Source organism: Corvus cornix, chromosome 9, assembly GCF_000738735.6.
Source record: "Corvus cornix cornix isolate S_Up_H32 chromosome 9, ASM73873v5, whole genome shotgun sequence".
Classification (NCBI taxonomy): domain Eukaryota; kingdom Metazoa; phylum Chordata; class Aves; order Passeriformes; family Corvidae; genus Corvus; species Corvus cornix.
Window position 1 is genome coordinate 16,955,897 of NC_046339.1, and position 13,295 is coordinate 16,969,191.

The following is a 13,295-nucleotide window of genomic DNA, read 5'->3' on the forward strand; positions in this document are numbered from 1 at the left end:
TTTGATAGAGTCCCTGGGAGTGGGCTGTGCTGCCTGCCTGGTTAACAGAGCAGGAGAAAGTTCATGCAAGCATGTGCCAACCCTCCCACATCCCAAAGCTTCCATTTCTCCGTCTATATTTTTCCTCCCCCACAGTTCACTTGAGCTCAACAGCCCCTGCATTGGTGGGTCTGTTCTTTGTCAGGAACAGTAGTAGCCAGCTCTGGCCTCTTCATAAAATCTCTGCCTCTAGAAAGATTTTTCTTGTTCATCAAATCAGGTTTGCAGGTATTTTTCCTCATTGCTAAAACTTAATTTCCAATAATGATTTTCAATTTTAAAAAATAATTCTAAGTCAGTATGGTTAGCAGAAGTATTTAATTTTTAGTTGGGATATTCTGAAGAGAAAATCTGTACCCTTTTTTTGGTGTTACTTTTTAGTGAGATCTAGTTTCCCCACAGCGAGCTAGTTCAAGAACATTGGTAGCTGTTGCATTGGGTTGGCTTGTCTTTTGTGAATTTACTGAGTGATACTTGAATGTGCTGCTTTGTCCCCTTTGATTTTTATTTTGATTAGCTTTTTCTTGGAGGAGCACAATAAACCTTTATAGTTGCAGGATAAAATACTGTGGCCTGCTCTATATGTTATTCACAACTGCTTTTTTGAACACACTAGCCTATAATGTTTGCAATAAAAGTCCACACTGAGAGTTCTCTGTGGGCTTTAATTGTATCTGTTAAGTAAAATACTTAGTAATGAAAGTACCACAGGGGAAAAGTGGTCCTTTCTGTAGAAGGTTCACTTGGTTTACATTTGTCAAGGAAAAGGGGAGTGATGTGTGAATTGGAGATTCTGTGCTCGCCCTCACAATGCTCTATGAGCTTTTCATTGGCTTATGTAGAACAGAGTATATGTTACCCTTGTAAAAGTATTCTTATGGCCCATGCTACTATCACATAGTTTTAACACAAGCACAGGAGCAATAAAGTTGTTTTATGAAGCAACATAGAACAGTTGGGATTTAGTGGCTGGTTTTATCTATCATATCTGTAGTCAAAGGCCAAGTGCAGACAGAGGTGTAGGAACATGGTTGTCAGGGGTACCTTTGGGCCTGACCCTGCCAAGTGCAGAGAGAGTCAGTTATAATGCTACAATATTATCTTCATTCCTGGAGAATATGTCATTATACGTCTAATGGTCACACTTTATTCTGCATCCTGTAAGATAATGAGGTCTTGTGTCAGATGAGAAGGTAAATACTGGATCCACATGGAATGTGTTTACTGCCTTTGGTTGTGCTGAACTGCCAGGGAGAGAAGTGCCTATAAATGTGCACCTACTTCCTTGCCACCTTTTCCACACTCTAAACCAAATAAAGCTGTCACAGAAGACTCTGGATACAAAGATGACTTCCTAAAATAATTTATGGCTACATACTCTGCATATTTTGCCCAAGATTTTTAAAAAGTGGTCTGCTAAGTCAGTGCTGAGTAATTTAGACAGCACCACCGTTAAGTTGTCAGCCCATCTCAGGTTTGCTCCAGCAGCCTGATAATCCCCTCTGTCCCTCTGAGGCAGAGACCACTGTGCAAGCAATGACTCCCGTGGGCACTCCAGAAGAGGCAGGAGTGAAGAGAGGGAATACTCCCAGTTGAAGCAGTCAACCTTTTTATAGTAATTTATAATTGTCCCTTTATTCTCTTTCTTTCTACTTTCTCTGCATAGCTTTTGGTATTTAGATACCTTTGATATATCCTTTATTCCATTCTGTTTGACTTCTGGAGTCTCATGCCTTTCTGTGAGACTGTCTTCACTGTTCCCACCTCAGATTTCTTTCAGTGTTGCTGCTTCTTTCTCCACCCTTTTCCTTCCTGATATGCCTGCTTTTCCTCCTTGGGCAGCAACTTCTACTGTTGGGTTCTAGGCTTGATTCCTCTCTTCCTTCCTTTCCATCTCAGGTGGGCTGGTGCAAATTTTATGGTGGAGTGTGGGGAGAAAATAATACAACACTGGGGTAAAATCTTCAGCATACTGTACAAATATCAGTTTGCAATTTATACACTGTATAAAGAATCACTGGGAATTCTGACATGGTGTCATTTTTCTTGTAGGTGTGTACCTTAGCAATAACTACGTATTTCATGCATCTTGTTGCCTTTCAAAATGTCATGTTGGGTTTAACTGCATACCTAAAAGTTCTGCATCAAATAAATTGTACAGATATTCTGCTCTACTTGACAGCACAGCCAAGCCCTTCTGTATAGTTCAGGTCTGGCTTCCTTATTTAAGGGAGATTGATGTATTAAGAACACTTTCCAAAGGCGAATGCAAAACCAGCAAGAAAAATTTTAGATAGCGGAAAGTACATGATGACGTGACTGAGCAAATTCAGTGTGGAAGGGAAAATGAGACTGGTGAAAAATTATAGTCCTGTTAATATATTCCTGAATGTTATTGAGAGGTTACAGATCAATCCTTAAGGGCAGAATAAGAAGTAGAGGGCTTGTGCTGCAACAAGGGGGAGTAAAAAGAATAAAGCAAATGTATTTAGAGTGGAAGGCTTAGGTAATGAAACAAGATGCAAACAAAAACTGTATAATCAATGTCCATGGAGGAAGTCAGGCCTAAACTAGATCATGTCTTTTGAAGCAGCAACTATATAATTTAATGATGCTTCCTAGAAAGCAGATGAGAATCAGTAAAGCATGTTAAATTGCTATCAGCTCCTTCCTCCATCTTGTGTGATTCAGTGCATTTGATTTTAAAGGGAAATTGTGCTTCAAAATATGGAAATATATGACTGTGGCTTTCCTTTAAGAACTGTGCACCCAGCTCTAAAAGAGAAGAATATGTTCTCTAGCATGTGGGCTGCCTCAGAACTTTATCAGTTCTCTAGCCTTCTTGAGTCTAAACATTTGTAGTAATTCTATTGTTGTTGTTTGTGTTTCTTCTGATTAGGCTTGTAAATACTACAGTTCCCACTGGCATGTTGTGAACTACAAATATGAACCCTATTCAGAAGATTTTCGACACTTACCACAGTAAGAACTCACATAAGTTCTCCTTTTTATTATTTTTTCCCTTTAGGCTTGTGTCATTTGCTAAGCTTTGTCCATATTTGCACTTTCCTTTGTCTTCTATGCTGTGCTTGTTTTACCATATTTTTAGTGTCTTGCATTTTTAAAAAGGGGAAGCAAAGGTCCTTCAGAAAAGTTCAAGACTCTGCAGAATTCACTGGTATCAACAAACTCCGTTAGTGCTGATTCAAATCCTTACAAGCGTATTTGCGTATTCAAAGCACAGTTGATACAGGGGAGGTGGCTTTTCATTTTCCTTAATAATGCATAAATGTCACTCACCTTTCACTGGGATTAATTCTCCTTTTAGTTACCCTGTGTAACAGAAAGAAGGATTTCAGTGCTTTGTAGCTGCCTTGTACAGGAGAACTGGGTGCACTGATGGTACAAGGCTACAGAGATGTGCTGGTGTCAGGGTAAGGGGCATCCTTCCTGTGCTTGGGGGCATGAAAATTGCTGTAGAAGTTCTGGGAGGGGCAGGAATAAGTTCCTTGACTTGAGTGGAAAGAAGTTAAGACTCTGGTGCTCATTCCTACATGTGTGAGTTCCTACTCATGCTCTTGTTTCTGGAAGGTTTGTGTCCTGCCCCTGAGGAAGGCTTTAGAGGGTAGTTAACAAAATCACTAAGTGCCAGAATGAGCTGTTACTGCCTCCTTTCCTGGAATTTGAGTCATTAAAATTACAATACTGGATGAAAAAGGTTTTTACCTGCACATAATGAAGAAATGGATGCGTGCTCCAGGCTTGGGTTGGATGGAAACTAGTACTAACTTCATTGCTTCAGGAACTGATAAACTGAGTCTTATGGCCCAGTTAGATGCTGTGTTCAGAGGGTTTTGCACTGCAAACCTTCCCTTAGACCTGCATTTGCTCTTGTATGTTGGTATTTTTATGAACAGAGTACATGGTAGTACAAAAAGCCATTAAGAGCAGTTTTGCTAATCAGAGATTATAAACATACCCTTTCTTAAGTACCCAGCCTGCTGATTGGTTTAGAAAATTAATGCATTTAGTGCTCAAGAAAAATGTTTGTAGCACAGCAGTTTTCCATTTAACCTTAAATGTCTTCACTCTTATGAAATATGCATTGGACAGATGTGGGTGAATTACTGTGCACAAAAGTACATTTTAGCTGATTACATACATCCTCTTCTGCGAAGGATATTTTAGTGTGGTGCTTAATGGGATTTGCTTTCATGGGTTCATGCTCGTGTCTTGCATCTTACTTCCCCCCCCCCCCAACCACATGCATTGTACTGAGGATTACACTGACACAAGATCTTGTGTCTCTTAGGAATGTTATGGGTGCCACACTGGTTGAAATTTTAGATGCAAAATTATAGCAGGAGTTGTCTGCATTTTGTTTGCTGAAAGCTGCCATGGCTTTTGAGCTTAACATACCTTTAACAGATCTGGTTCAAGGTCTACCTCATTTCATATTGTTTCCAGCCTCTTCAACCTTAATTTGCACATGCATGTTATGAAGTTTGGTGTTTGAGACTAAATCTTTTCAAGAAAGATAAAGTGGCCTGATATGTCTTTGTCATTTTACTGTGTCTCACTTTTGATAGCTCTGGATGCCCAGTTTTTACCGGTTTTTGTTTGAAGAGATCTGCTGTTGTACTTTCAGAAATCTGAGCATGTTCTTATATCAATCCCTTTATAGAAAGTCATTGTATTGGGGAATACTAGATGAGTGTTAAGTGTTTAGCTTTACATCGTGGGAAAGGAATATCATTTACAATGCCAGATCTAACTGTGGCTAAAGTAATTCCATTCACTGAGGGTGTGCTGAACTTCCCTGTGGCCTTTTCCATATAGAAATATAAATATTGGGGCTCAGCAGCTTTCAGCAGTACTGAAGGTCTTCATGCTTGGTTGTGCTTGAGGCCATGCTGTGCTGGGTCACTCAGTTGTACAACATGGCTGCATAGTGTAGAAGATTTTTCTCTGAGTTACTCTTTCTGAATCCTGACCCTTTCTGTTTGGAAAGCAGTTGCAGTGTGATGCTGAGCACCTGGGGCAGGCAGTGAGTACTCAACGTGCCCACTGCAGCAGTGCTGTGGCACCAGGGCAGAGCTCAGCACCATGTGCATGACAGGACCAAAATATTTAGCAATTGCTTTAGTTTTTCTCTGAGTGTGTTCCTCCTTGGAGGTTTTTCTCAGCGCTTTCTTACTCCTTAAATTCCTCTCTGTGAGCTCTCACTACCTCTTTTACACCATGTTTTATGCTTTGTGGTGTTGTGTTCTTGCTTCATGGGCAAGTAGAAGGGTGAGAGACTAGGGATTGCTTAGTGTGTGCTGTGCTGACAGTCTGTCTGGGAACAGAAAGAGTCATTAGCAAAATTTTGTCATGAAAGAGCAGCAAAGAGAACAAGAACTGGTATTTCATCATTTGTATAGAACTGTTAGAGCTTCATAGTCTTGGGAAAAATAAAGATACATGTGGCTTAGGAAAAAAGTATTTTAAAAGTGTAGTGATTTTAAAGGAAACAATAGGATATAGCAAAAGGTGTACTGACATTGCCATGGAGGCTCGGGATGGTTACCTCCCTGAAATAGCCGGTACATGATTTGTTTTTAATAAATAAACAAATAGATAAATAAATAAATACTTTTTTTCCCCCCCTCCCAGAAGTGAATGTAGACCAGAGAAACTGCCATCACATTCCTTTGAAATCGATCATGAAGATGTGGATAAGGATGAAGTATGTATTCTGGTTTTGGTGTGGGTTGGGTTTTTTTCCGCTGGGGAAGTTATTTATTGCTTTAATATCAAATAAAGAATGATAATGGAAGGTCATTATCTCCTATAAAGTATTTCATATTTTTAATAGCTCTGAAATTAGTGGAACAGCTTTGTCTCATGTCATCCTGTGTATGGGAGGGCTATTAATAATATCTTATTTTAAAAGGAATGAAAAGGTGATTATTAAGTAGATATTCACACATTGCAGGTTTTTTTCATCTTGGAATTCAGAAAACAGGTCCATGCAATATTAACCATGTCTTCCATATAGGACACAACATCCCACTCATCTTCAAAAGGTGGTGGTGGAGGAGGAGGAGGAGGATTAGCAGCAGGAGTTTACAAGTCTGGATGGCTTTATAAAGGGAATTTCAACAGCACTGTAAACAATAGCATTACTGTTCGGGTAAGGAAACAACATTATTCTCTCTTTATTCCTTTTGGATTTATATTCCCCAAAGAGGCACACTTTCTGCCATTGTCATTTAGCTGTTTATATCTCAGGTTTGATTACATTGCTTTAAATGATAAAAAATATTGGGGCTCAGCAGCTTTCAGCAGCACTGAGTTTCACAGCATATTTCAGTTGTCTGCAAAATAGTGTGATTGAAGTGCAGTCAGGAGTTACCTGTTATTTAAACCTTGTGAATAAAGTATCAGTGACAATAATTTGCAGTACAACAATTTTCATGCTTCTTGTTTCCCACCATTTCAGTCATTCAAAAAGCGCTACTTCCAGCTGACACAGTTGTCGGATAACTCGTATATTATGAATTTTTATAAGGATGAAAAAATATCAAAGGAGCCAAAGGGATGTATTTTTTTGGATTCTTGTACGGGAGTTGTACAGGTAAGTTCCAGTTTATTTCATTGTAGTGGTTTGGGTGTAGGATGCATTTTAAAAGGCAAGTGGAAGAACACGTTCATTAACAGAATAATGGTCTCATTAGCAGTTTCAGGAAATGAAAGCATCAGTGGTTTTGCTCTTTAAATTGGTGCAAATGCTCAGACTGACAAGTTACGAAAAACTACAGCTGAATTATGGTAGCAGACCATGCACACACTCTTTGTCCATGGCAAACATGATAAAAAAATATTGTGAAATGTTTGTGCGGGGGGGGGGGAGTGTTTCACTGAAATTATTTTCTGAGATGTCAGATTTTACCTCATGCTTACAAAGAGCATGCTTGCTTGTTGTGGGGTAAAGAGATTCAGGTTAAAAAGCATCACCTGTTGGGCAAGTGTTAAATTAATTGTGTATCCTGAGCCTCCTTGAGGGTCATCACTTTTAGAGATGATAGAGAATCTTAATGGCATCAAGTAGGACAGAACCTTATTGTTTGTTTGCCAGAAATGTCTAAACTAACCTTTTTTTTCCCTACTGTTCCCCTAAGACAGTGTCATTAGCTTTTTCCCTCCATCTTCTTCTTCCTGTCCTCTCATTCTATTAATATATTTCTCTTTTTGCTTTTGTTTCATTCTAAAGAAGATGTTACCTTGAATGGTATGTGACTATTGACTGACCTAGCCCATTGTGTCACTAAAGAAGGAAATGCCTTTTATTTAATCCATACTTTACTTAACCAGTAAAGGTTGGTAACAGTGCCAGGCAGGCTGATTTGAGAGTTGCTTTGAAAGAAATCTTTCAGGTAACACAAGGGAAGACCCCTGATAAACAAAAGGTTTTCTTGGTTGTGATGTCTCTCCTTCACCTCTAAAACCCTTTGGAGCAAGAAAAATAATCAGTTCCCAGTGATTCACTCTGGGAACAAGTATTTGCTGACAGTCCCCAGCTCTGTGGGCAATGGCCATTTCCCCTGTGCTGTTCAGAAGGGTGTCTCTTTTTTCAAACAGGTGTAGAACAGGGTGGAGAGAAGCATGTAGGACAGGGATATTTGCCAGTGTCAATCCATTGGCTTGAAAGACCCTCACAGGTAGCTTGGAAGTGTAGCAGAAGCTGTAGAGGAGATTCTTACAGAGAAATCCTGTTTAGAAATTGCTGCTTGCTCCTGCCTGGTGGCAGCAAGTGTTGCTTGTAAGGTGGGTCTCAGCCAGAGCTCCAGTCCAGCCCTGTAGGGTGTTGTTATGTACACATTTAATGGTATCCCAGGGGCGTCCATTCTGCTGTGTTGTTTCTCATGACACTCCAGGATAACAGAAATGCCTTGACTGCAAGTTTTCTGCCCTTTTTCACTAACTTCTGACAAAAAAAACTCAAGAAAGCTTTGAAATCCTCCTCCCCCTGAGCTTTTGACAACTGCTTTCTAAATCTACAGTGTTCCTTCAAATTGTCCTAAACTGGTTGACCGGTGGGTTCTCCTCTTGCCTGTCCCCAGATACAAGTTTCTGTGATTGTTCTTTGATTGATGTTTAGTATGGGATTCACAAATTTGAGCTATCTTCACTTGCAAGAAGTTAGATTCTTAGCCAAAGGGGTACTAGGGTGAATATCATCAGCTGCCAAAGTCTGTGATGGACTTGGAATCATAGGGCTCAAAAACAAAACCTGGCTTAGAGTTGCCATAAACAGGGAGACCTGAGGATGTGGAGAAAGAGTTGGGTAAAACTGAATTTTTAGTGAAAAAATGTGATATGTACATTGTGATTTAATGAGTTTTCATACCTCTATAAATAATTTAAGTCTCTATGAATGACTTTGAGCTCCTGTTTGATAGAGATAGAATATCAAAATTGTAGTAAACATCCCAGAGGAATCATCTCCAGATAAAATAAAAAGTGCTTCCAAAACAATTCTGTTATTTTGGAAGAATGACCCTCCAGGCATTAGACTTAGCCTGATGTTTCATTTATAGCTCATTCATAGTCTCTTTTTTGAATCTTGTATTATTTCCTTCTGGAAGAAATTTTTGAACTTGAAATTAAGTGTTGAAGATAAGAAGTCAAGGTATGGAAGGAGTTCTGTAGAGGAGCAAACTGAGAAATGGTACCTTGTTTTTTTTTCCTGTTAACTGATTAGGAAGGTAAAATAGTTGGCCTTAGATTCAAAACAAAGACTTTGCTGTAGATCTCATCTGCTTGCCAGAAGTCTGAAGTGCAGATGGAAAAGTGGATATTGAAGTTTTCCTGCCCTGCCTGATGTTCTTAAGATTCAGCATGCAAGATGTATTGCTGTATTAGATAATGTCTGGTAGCCTTTTAGTACCTGATTTAAAGATCTTGGCCATGTCTATGAGGGGCAGTACATAATATAGACAATAAATGCATTCATTTTGTGTTTCAGTACCTGATTTAAAGATCTTGGCCCTGTCATAAGAGGAAGTATATAAAATAGAAAAGAAATGCATTAATTTTAAATGCTTTTGTCTTATCTGAAGTAAAATTGAAACGTAGCATTCTTCTTTGTAGATTATGCATGAACTGGTGTACATAATCCACTTTACAAATAATCTATCTTTGAAAGTTTTGAATGGCCACTACCTAAGATTCTTGGCATAGTTTTGTTCAACTTCTAGCTCTTGGTCAGGCCCTTATGTTATATGATTTTATACATATGTAACAGGTTTTAATGACATTTTAGTCCTTGTTTTACATTAGCTTGAATGTATGATTGGAGAATTTGAGTGATTTCAGGATCAGGATAAATAGTGAACACCCAAACCAATTGCTGCAAAACCCAAGCCTATTCTTACCCTGTGTTTGAAGAACTAAAATTTATAACCCTGAAAGAATATTCACCTTCATAGAGCACTTCAGAGGAAAATTATTTCCTATCAAGAGAATTTCCAGTAGCAGAAATAGAAAATAGCACACATGCACACATATATGCACACACACAATCCCAAGTCGGTTTGAAAAGCCAAGATTTGTCTGACCCTGTTGACCCAAGTAGCTCCAGAAGAAGTAGTTCAGTCTTAAGTGATTCCTGATCTGGGTCATGACATGTAATATAAGAATTGGAGCAAGTGATTAGCAACAGATTGGGTAGGAATCTTCTAAATAATCTTTGTTGCTGGAAAAAAATGTTCATGGAACTTGCTTCTCAGTGTCCTGGGTTCTCCTCCTCCTCTGCTAATCACTATCAGATTTTGCCTCTGTTCCTCTTAAATATCACTATCATCTCACCATCTGTCTTAGAAGCTTCTTAATAACTTGTTCATATAGGACTGTGCAGAAAAATAGTTACAGTATGCGGAACTACAGGAGACCACTGTCATGTTATTTGAGACTGTTAAGGAAGAAAAAATGGAGTGAAATGGCCAGTTATGGGGTGGATTTTTTTTTTTTTTTTTCATTTGTCAGCATCACTCCAAGGTTAAATCTGTCAACAAAGTGATGGCAATCTTCTGGAATATTGAAATCAAAATGGTGGCACTGATGTCCATCGTCAGTCAGCTTTAAAAGTTCAGTGAAACAATAGGGAATAGAATGCATTACTGTTCTCTCAGATACAAGCAAGGAGGAGAGAAATTGATGCAACTACTTCCTTAAGACTAAGAGATATGTGCCTCACTAACTGGGTAGATTTGAGAAATGAAGCACATTATGTTACATCCCATCACTTTGTTTAATTTTATTGAGGTGTTTCAGTAACTAAGTACCTGTTAATTCTTATGACACAAATTGATAGACTCATCATCTCCTGCCGGTAAAATCTGGTGATACAGAACAGATCTCAGAACTCAGTCTATTCCCAGTATACTGGGCATTTGTTCTTATTTTGTGCTTGAAAAGGATAGCATTGCAATGACTGACCAGCATTATACCTCACCTTTGCCTCTTGTGAAAAGTTGTTGAAATCCCCTAAGTTGTTTCTAAAATCTAAGACAAAAGTAGACGTGGGAAGTACCCATTGTAATAGTTACTGTGCAGGAATTTGTCCTGTTGCAATCTTCTGGAAAGATTGTTCCCACTATCCCCCAAATATTTATATGACTTAGCAGTACTTTGGTTTATCTTTTTTGTGTCTGGTGTGCTGGTAAAGTATAAGAGACTTGATTTTTAGAGCTGTTCTCTCCAGACCGCTTCAACTCGTGTAGCAGTGCTGCACTTTGTGACCAGAGGTCTTTTATTGTTCCACATGGGAGGTATTCCCTTCTGAAGTATTGTCCGTCTTAGATTTCTGTGGCTAAATATAGGACATATGTTTGGCCATAGAAGCTCTTAAAGGCACAAATTGACATAAATTTGTGTTAATATTGCACTATTTGGATTTTCTTTAAAGCCGCTGAAGTTCCCTTAAATGTCATTTTAAGGAGTGGCCATATACAAATCCATCTTATGGATGACTTTTTCAGTACCTTTTTGTATTATTTCTAGTGTTTATTTTTATTTTCCTTTTGTTCCAACAGAATAACAGGCTTAGGAAACATGCCTTTGAGTTGAAAATGAATGACCTCACATACTTTGTGCTGGCAGCTGAAAATGAGCAGGATATGGATGACTGGATTTTCACTCTTAACAAAATCCTGCAAATAAACCCAGAGGGAACAATTCAGGAGAGGAAGAGTGCAGATCTCACTGATCTGAGACTTGGTAAGAGTGAAAAATCTCTTGTATTGTTGGGTTTTTTTTAAACAAGTGAAAAAAGTGGAACCTTCATATCAGTATTTAATCATTTTGACTGCCTGAGTCTGTAATGGATTCTGTACCTATTGATTTCTGATGAAGCAGCACCAGTCTTGGCAATCCCTGAACAATGTCAGCTAACTCCCCTCAGATCATTTTCAAAAGGCTGGAGGGGGAGGTAAAGCTGTTCCCACAAAGTCAGCAGGAGCAACGTGGCTCCATTCTGCATATGCAGCTCTTTTTCAAATTTAGTCCTCTCTGTCAGTGATCTTGCTGGTACTTTGTGTTTTACTGTCCTGGAACTCTGAAAGTTTAAGAGAGTTTTGTGCTGGAGAGTGGTTAGATCAGTTCTTTTTCCAGCATTTTGCTTTCTCTAAAAATCTGGAGCTAATAATTAAAAAAAAAAAAAATCCCAGCTGTGGTATATGGCTCTTTCTCTGAAAGCTTATTGACTTTTACTTCTTGCTTTTTTGAGCTTGCATATTATACTTTCACTGTGGAAGAAAGAATTGGATGCTCTGTTATACTGCAGTCTTCGTGTGGCAGTAACTCATTCCTCCACATAATAAATCCACATTCAGTTTGGATGAACTCCAGCTGAAATTCTAAGGCTGAAAACACTTGAAACCTTAATACAGATGTAGAATGTGTGTGCTCTGAGCTGAGTCAAAGCTTTGAATCCACATGCATCCGAACATTAGGGATGTTCAGAGCTAATTGAACTCTTTAGCCTGATGTTTATAATAAGTTCTAGTTTTGGAAGGACAGGATACTCTTCATATAGCCAAAGATGTTTTTGTAATTTGGAGGCACAAGAGACTTGCACTTCAGAATCAGAGGAGTACTTTTGAAAATCCTACCCCTAAGGGATATTAATGAAACAGGAAGAAATATGTGCATAAAAGGTCAAAAACACAGGCTAACAGAAAACAGAAGTCTCTACTGGTAAAAAAGCTGATAACAAGCAACAGGAATGTGCTATGGAGTTAACTTGTCAAAAGACATGAGGCTTTCTTGGCAAGAAGAGCCCAAAGTGACTGCAATGACTTCTTTCACATGGGGGAGTTACCTAGTGAAAACAGCACTCCCTGGTGAGCTGAGTAAAGCACAGGGCTTGTGTTTAGTGCTATTCTCTGGATCCATAGGTTTGCAGCTCATGGAGTCCAGACACTGCATCCCTCCCTTTCCCAACGGGCAGGTAAGGTGCTGCCTGCCTCGCTGAATACTCCCTTTACTGGGTATCCAAAATCTTTTGGTTGACATAAACCTTTGGTGTTGCATCAGAAGAGACTGATTTGTCCCTTTGTCATGGGCATGAATATTTGTCATGGGTGAATGTGTTGGATGTTTCACTGAGCAGTCAGGCCTGTTGTTTGGAAGCTTAAATATAGACTAAGATACAGTGGGCAACAGTGGAGATGAGGTTCAGGAGGACAGAGGTTTACATGAGTGTCGCTTCCATTTGGTAGCCTGATGAGACTGAAGGAGATAAAAAGAAATAACATGAAATATGGGGTTTTATCTTTTAAACGCAATGGTAATAGCAAGAATAATAAAACCATTTTGTGTTTTCTTTTTTTTCTTCTCTTCAAGACCCTGCAGAAGTTTTGGTGAATTATGATGGCTCTCAAGAAGAGGCAGATTCTTCAGAGAACACCTTGCACCCAGACTTCGCGAAAGTAATGGATGTTATGTTTTTCTTTACAAGTTTAGTGCAAAGAATTTCCTAGGTGAAAAATGCCTGCCAATAGCTTAATCATTAATATTGTGAAAGGTTGAAAAATATAGCACAGTCTATTAAAATTGTTAGAGGCACAACAAATGACAGGAATAATCTTCTTTCTGAGCAACTCATCCTTTTGTTTAAGTGAGAAAATCTCCATCAGATGCAGAGAGAGCAGGTGCTCCACAGAGTATTTTGATTTAGACCAGGAAGGCAGTAAGGGTCTGGTCCCTGCAGT

General features: G+C 38.9%; 1 protein-coding gene across 19 annotated transcripts in view; it reads left to right on the plus strand.

Annotated features, from left to right (window-relative positions):
- Positions 1 to 13,295, plus strand: part of DOCK10 (dedicator of cytokinesis 10) — a 144,943-nt gene that overhangs the window by 68,573 nt on the left and 63,075 nt on the right. For all 19 annotated transcript variants that reach the window (XM_039556901.1, XM_039556900.1, XM_039556902.1 and 16 more), the window contains exons 4-9: positions 2,939 to 3,021; positions 5,695 to 5,767; positions 6,080 to 6,214; positions 6,524 to 6,658; positions 11,118 to 11,301; positions 12,928 to 13,013. In XM_039556901.1, the coding sequence (XP_039412835.1) occupies positions 2,939 to 3,021; positions 5,695 to 5,767; positions 6,080 to 6,214; positions 6,524 to 6,658; positions 11,118 to 11,301; positions 12,928 to 13,013 (696 nt within the window). The remainder of the gene's footprint in view (positions 1 to 2,938; positions 3,022 to 5,694; positions 5,768 to 6,079; positions 6,215 to 6,523; positions 6,659 to 11,117; positions 11,302 to 12,927; positions 13,014 to 13,295) is intronic.